At 39.3% G+C, this 7,476-nt stretch overlaps 1 protein-coding gene across 1 annotated transcript; it reads left to right on the forward strand.

Moving 5' to 3' along the window:
- Nucleotides 1–5,173: 5,173 nt before the first annotated feature.
- Nucleotides 5,174–6,425, forward strand: LOC307153025 (uncharacterized protein). The gene is made up of 3 exons (XM_079862101.1): nt 5,174–5,360; nt 5,466–5,577; nt 6,225–6,425. Exons 1-3 carry the CDS (start codon nt 5,262–5,264, stop codon nt 6,356–6,358), a joined length of 345 nt encoding a protein of 114 aa, XP_079718227.1. The 5' UTR covers nt 5,174–5,261; the 3' UTR covers nt 6,359–6,425.
- The last annotated feature ends 1,051 nt before the right edge of the window (nt 6,426–7,476 follow it).

The raw sequence follows: 7,476 nt of genomic DNA on the forward strand, positions 1-7,476 counted from the left end.
GTGAAAACTTATGGTGATCTGACAGCGAGAGCAGGAGACAGCGAGAGCGAGAGACAACAGCGACCGAGTTCCATTACCACAGAGATATTTTTTCACAATGAGTGTTTTTAGGATTCAAGAGAGGCGACTTGCCTTTCAGAGGGTGACAGCCTCAGCACTTCATCGTTGTGTGCCGTTTTGTAGGCCTACCATTTCGTCACATTACAACGAAGTCAGCTTTCATGCATTCCCCTGTTGACGCTGCGGTACAGGCTGAGTGGATGCAGAAGATCCGGAGGGATGACTTCAACCCGACCAAATTTTTAAATGCATATCATTTTCAGTGTATTTCACTTGTGCGTTTCTATGCTTTCTATTACTGCATTTATTTTGTGCAAGTGAGATGAGTAAAGATCATCTGTTTCATAAATCATTCTATTCATAAATCTGTCTGGTGTTTATAAGCAGCACATACAGTATTGTACTACGTGTAAAATATACACAAACTTACCTATATTAAATTGTTTGTGGTACCTACAGTAAAAAATGTAAATTTAAAATATGTGATGATAATATTAATCGAGCAATTGATGTAGGCTAAGTAAAAATGTATGCGCAGAATTGAGAAAATAGTATTTATGGAGATAAATTGTAGCCGATCACAGGGCAAAGTGTGAATGTTCACGGTGCATTTTATGCAAACAACTCTAATCGTAGTTGTAACTCTATATTTACAGTAGGCATAATTGTCATTGGGTATGCGTATATGAGTCAAATACAATCTTCTGTTCGTGAACAGTTGCATTTCATGCATTAATCTGACTATGCATCCGTGCATTTAATTGCCATTGGCTCGTGTGATATTAAAATGGATCTTAGTAGTATTTTAAGTGATAATTGATTCTATAAACAACTATAAAAGATACATTTTGGCTTTCTCCGGCTCCCTGCACCGGGCGTAATGCGAAACCGGAAGTGTCTAACCACACACTCGCTGATCCGAAATCCATGTCAATTTATGACCATAAAACAACAAAGTGATACTTTAAAATATTTAATTAAAATCGCCAGTAAGTGGTGGTAAGTCACTATCTTTATGAGTGAGTCATTGAGTCATTCATTCATTCAGTAACAAGCAAGTGGCTGTATTTATGAACAGATTATTGAATCTCACAATTCGTTCAAACTTCAAAGCCACAGATTCGTTCACGAATCACCGCTGTGTGCTGCAGTTCTGCTGTGGCTTTCGTTTCAAAATAGAGCAATAATAGCCTACTGACAATACTGTTTTAAATGTAGTAGCCTACATTACTTAATGTTACCCTTTTGTTTGTTGAACTGTTGTATAAAATCAATGTCACATTTGAAATCCTGTGGATATTCGGGAAACATCATTATTGTTCATATGATCAACATTAAAAACAATAACTCCCACAGGGTATGTTTTTATATAGAATAGAGTCTTAATCTTATATCAATGCAAAGTCTGTCTATATTTGTTATTCATGCTAGTAAGTTGTAAATCCCAACTTTTACAAAGGTATTTTGTCGAGAACAGCACTAATGTTGTGCGATTTGCTGGATTTTGTGGATGCAGTCAGTTTTGACTGCGAAAGATGAGGAAATTTGATTGGATGTCATGTAGCCTAGCTATTTACGGCATTCTACCTGCTAGAAATACATGCTCCATTTTATTTTAAAGGGGACCTATTATGCAAAATTCACTTTTGCATGCTGTTTGGACATAAATGTGTGTTAGCAGTGTGTGTACACAACCACCCAATAGTGATCAAAAATCCACTCACTCCTTTTTTATTAATCCCCATAAATCATCAGCAGTGTCTCCCAACGACCTGTTTTCAGAATTCAGCTTTAGTGACGCCACTAAAGCCACAGGCCCCGCCCACGAGTGTTGACAGACACTGCCGTTTTAACATAGACCCGCCCTGATCGAGTTCACAGCAAGTTGTACCAGAGAATGTCTAATATGAAGAGAATTGGCGCTCTCTGGTTACTTCCGGTTTCTGGACTGGCTGCAGTAACACGTCTCTGTCCATGCGGGGGCGCTTGCAGGCGAGTGCAGAATGAATGGAGATCTATGATACCCATCAAAATCCACTTTTCTCATGATATAATTTTTTGTCTAGTAATATGAATGTTGTATTCGAAAGGAGATGCAAAGAAATTACACATTGCTGGGTGTTCGATTTTTTAGAGTCACTTATTTGCTTTAAAAAGTCTTTTAAAGTGTCAATGACGTCATACACATCGTACGACCAGAGATACTGCTTTACGGCAATCCTTCAGTCGCTTTGGTGCTTTCACGCTCTGCACTTTCTTTTCTCTCGAGGCATCGACAACACAGCTGACACAGGTAAATACATGTGCTAGAAGAGTTTTTGTTTTGTTTGTTTATGGTCCTGCTTCGGATGCCACGATGCCATCAAGCGGTATCTCTGGTCGTAATCAGTCCTTCACTGACCAAACAGCGTTCATTAGCTGAATGCTAGCGTGTTATGGGCAACAACAACTCAACCTGTAAGAAATCGAAATGACATAAGAACTCGTTCATTCAACTTTCGTCCTATAACCCATGTTGAACTTGCAAAACCTACAATAAAATCTGAGATTTCTCAACGGCAATCGGGTGAAAGAGACAAATTTAGCCATCTAGCCCCATAGACTCCCATTCATTTTGCACTCGCCTGCGAGCGCCCCCAGTGGAACTCTGGTGGAACTACAACCAAAATTCGTTACAATAGGACTTACCCAGATAGCATGTATAATCGGCCCGAGCTCGGCTGCCCCGCGGCGCCTGCGGCTCAGACTCGGCATCGGCGTGAGTTAACCGGGCCGATTGTGGCCCGCAGCTCGCTCTGGCACATGCATTTTTGTTACGGCTGTAAAGCACTGGGCCGATTCATGTTCACCGTAACTGGTAACTCGGCTCTGCTGTATGATCTGGACCACTTCTGGAAATGACTCGGCTTAGGTTAAACCAAGGATGGTTTTAATGTAGCAATAATTAAGATAAAAATTATTTTAAAATTGACGTAAATTCCTGACTGTATCTTAGGATGTTATACTCGTCGAATGTCGTTGTCCAAAACAAAATATCTACGGTAAATAATAATAATAATAATAGAGTCATTTTGCACAGAGCAATTTTTAATATAACCATAGCAAAAATATTTAGTTGTCATGAAGAATCTTTACGTGTATTTTAAACATGCATGGGCGCTTGACATCACTCGCACAGTCACGGTGATTGCAGTCGCGCATCGGCTGAGTAGTTGGGTAGTCTAAAATTAACACTGAGTCTAAAATTCATTTTACTGGCTATTTCAAAAGTTTACCAGCAGTGACGGTTAAACTCTGGGCGCTCGGCTCAGATGCGTTTACCGGTATGAAGCCGATTTCAACAGTTGCTGCAGCGAGCGTCAGCACGCAAGACGTGTGCACAACTTTCGGTGAGATAAAACTCAACGCCTGACTTAAAATCATCCCTTTTCGATCCTGCGTCATTACAGTGAACTTGAGGTAAGTTGTGTTCAATTTCCTTAAAAAGCATCAACATTTCACGCCGAGCATAGTTTCAATCAAGTTACGTCGACCTACATATTTCGAACTGTTGCTGATTAAATGTTGATTATTATCGATCCGTTTAAACTTTGTTCATGTTCATTTGACAGTGCTTCCCTAGATGAAACGAAAAGAAAGAATTCAGAACTCGAATTCTATTAATTAGGACAACAATATCACATTTTTAAAGTAAAGTAGTGCAAATGGGGGTAATATGAAAGCTTTTATGGCGTGAACGAAGCTAACATTGACTAACGTTAGCTGCGCTGTTTTTGCGCTAGCAGCTCATATTTTCGTTCTGCTAGTTGCCAGAATTAGTCGGTAGGCTAGACACCATTTTTATTGAATGCAATTTACGTGAATAATATTTACGAGCACAGTCTTTGATCTGTGGAAGAAAAGTGGAACAAATTTTAACTGGCTTAAGGCCAATTCATACCGCACAGACAAACGCCAACAAACACATTTTGTCCTAAAGTATGTGCACATTTTGATCCTGTAAGAAAATATTTATTTTACTTATGTAAATAGAGGAATGATGTGGGACTTTGGTCTGCTGAAAGCTGGGTCATGTCTGTTGCTGAGTGAGATCGGGACCCTTATTATGAAAATGAACTGAGGACTATAACGTTAGAGGAGCAGCTGCGCCGGCGACCTCACAGTTGCTGGGGATTATGATTACGCTGACACGTTTGCTCCTGGTTTTACAGGTATGATACAACAACTTAATATGCACACGAGTCCTGTAATTCCGATGTATATGTTCATGCTGCAAATATTTTGTGTATTAATGTTGGGTTGTGAAGATCTATGTGCAGACCGTCCGCCATTTTGTGAACGCTGAGACATGACGTCGTGAATTGCATTTAATGGCCTTTTGCACAGGGGCCTGTAACAGATACACTCTCGACATTTAACAATATAAAACGAGAAGAAAGTTGTGTCTGAAAGCTGCAATCTTTTACTTGTATTGGTTAAAATTAATGAGTATCTCGTGTTTTTCCGTGGGTGCTTGAGTTTGTCGGTGTCTGTTGGGGCAGTGTGAACATGACACTTATTTTTCATAACATTCTGAATACAACGGCCAACTTTTGTTGGCGACTTTTTTTGTTGGTGTTTGCTGGCGTTTGTCTGCGGTGTGAATTGGCATCTAGTTGTACTTTTATGGCGCAAACTGAAATCGCACTTTATAGCACTTTATATTTACCTTTGGCTAAATGCGGTCTGTACAGGCAGGTTTGAAAAGTTTATTAGCTACCCTAGGGCTGGGCGATATGACTGAAAACTGTATCATGATGTAAGCGTTTCATATCGGTCGATAATATTGATATTTTTATGACCTATTTAAAATAAGGACCAGGAGAAAAATATATTACATTTCAACATTTTTATTTTAAACTTAACCTTCCTCTGATTATAATCCCCTCAGTTATAAAGGCAGAAATGTCAACAACACCATGGAAGAGACCCAAAACAGGTCTTCTCGGGAGGCTGTGCCTACAGGTAGGAATTCTACAAAGTGATCTCTCTCGGTTTACTCTGATCTACGTACAATGTTTTGCTACTAATCTGTTATGCCTGCTTTTTCTTGTGTCTTACAGCAATTGCTAAGGAGATCCTCATCCAGCTTGATTCTATCAGAGAGCAGCAGTTGCTCATCCTGATGCAGCTCCTACAAATCTCCAGCAGTTCCAGACTTCATGCCAGACCCAACACATTTTGGGCTCCTACTTTCAACTATTGAGGAGCTACAATGTTTGGAGGAGACATTAAAGAATCCAGAGGAGAAGAAGAATTTGGTGAGTTAAATTATGCATTAATCAGATCATTCCTAAAAGTCAGTCCCCACTCTCACTCATGCTATATTCCTTAAATAACTAACGAGTTACATGTCTTTGTTTCAGACTGTTCTCCTTGGAATGGTCGGAGACATGACTCTTAAAGACACTGTGGGGCAGGTCCTGAAAAGAGCAATGAACACTTCGCTGGCGAGACTCATTAAAAGTGTGGTTCTGGGTGAGTGTCAGTGCTGGATAACTGCACTGTGGTGACATCCCAGGGCTCTACAGTGCGAAATATTTATTTATTTATTTATTTATTTACTGGCTGTGACAGTGACAAAGTATTTAGGAGCACCAGTGCGACTGACCTGATCAGGTTCTATGGGTGCACCCTCCATTGAAACTAGAGCTGCAACGATTCCTCGATTAAAGTCGAGCACCCGTTTTAAAAAAATCCTCAATTGCAATTTACCCGTGTTGAGTAACCGGCAAAATACCGGAAGTGGCGCATTCCACAGACGAGAATCCATGAATAACATTATTACACCGTTTTCTAAGGCTGCGCAATCTATTTAAAACCATTTACAATCATAATATAGCATAGTGCTATCATGAAATCACAAAGGCTGTGATTTAATTAAGAATATGCGCTTTTTAAAAAAAAAAATGCCCCGGCAAGTAATTTTATCAAATATCGCCTTTTAATAGGTAGGTTAATTTGTCATTGATCAGAAGGTGCTCCTAAATTTTTGACTGTGCTCCTAAACTTTTTAAATTAAAAAGAAATGTAAGTGTAGAGCCCTGCATCCAAATTAAGTTTTGGTGGTTGCTGAGTAACATCACGTGGTCATGCTGCCCTCTTCTATCTTGTGTTTTTCTCAGATGCAGTCCGCCGCAATGCCCTGACCAAAGATTCTACAGAAGAGGAAACAGAGCTGCTCATCACCAGGTGTCTGCAGTTAGCCTCTGATAGGGATGGTGGCCGAAGCCAGAGGGCGAACAGGCAGACAATGTAGACAACTCAAAAACGCGGTGGGCCAGAATTAAATGTTTCAAAGTTAAAAATGTTGATATTGGAAAATGGTATTTGAACTCCTTGATTCTACATTAATGCTGTGATATTATTTCTATTCTATTCTGTTCTATTCTATTCTTTTCAATTCAAATCTGTTATTAAAAAGTGTGTGTGCGTAGACAACTCAAACACAGTGGGCCAGAATTAAATGTTTCAAAGTTAAAAATGTTGATATTGGAAAATGGTATTTGAACTCCTTGATTCTACATTAATGCTGTGATATTATTTATATTCTATTCTTTTCAATTCAAATCTGTTATTAAAAAGTGTGTGTGCGTAGACAACTCAAACACAGTGGGCCAGAATTAAATGTTTCAAAGTTAAAAATGTTGATATTGGAAAATGGTATTTGAACTCCTTGATTCTACATTAATGCTGTGATATTATTTATATTCTATTCTTTTCAATTCAAATCTGTTATTAAAAAGTGTGTGTGCATAGACGACTCAAAAATGCAGTGGGCCAAAATTAAATGTTTCAAAGTTAACAATGTTGATATTGGAAAGTTGTTTGAACTCCTTGATTCTACATTAATGCTGTGATATTATTTCTATTCTATTCAAATCTGTTATTAAAAAGTGTGTTTATCCTATTTTTGTAGTGTGGTCCAATAAAAAATGCATTAAACATGAAACCTGTCTTCCTTGTGCTGTTTTACTTTATGTTTATCTTGCATAAATAACGGCTGCTAAGCAATTTTAGTATTAACCTGATATGAATGGAAATCAAAGTTCAAATAAGCCCAAATAAGGAACGGGATTGGAGGCGAGCTTACGTCCTCTCACTCGGGTTTCCGCAATCGGGCTGCGTTAAAACGCTCGCAGAGCAATCGGACCTAGATTCATGCTGAGGATTGGCCGATTGTTTTAGCCTTAATCGGGCCGCTTTCGGCCCGCACAATTTTTGCTAGCTGGGTAATAGGGAGTGCCAAGGCTCTCCGTAGACGGGCTCTGGTTGTACACATCTGCCATTGCTGCACTGACGAGAATCTCCCAAGCATTGTAGGTGTTGTGTGGCTGGATGTATTAATCCACATAGCTCTCTCTATTTACTCCCGAA

Source organism: Squalius cephalus (genome assembly GCF_949319135.1).
Source record: "Squalius cephalus genome assembly, chromosome: 24".
NCBI classification, from domain to species: Eukaryota; Metazoa; Chordata; class Actinopteri; order Cypriniformes; family Leuciscidae; genus Squalius; species Squalius cephalus.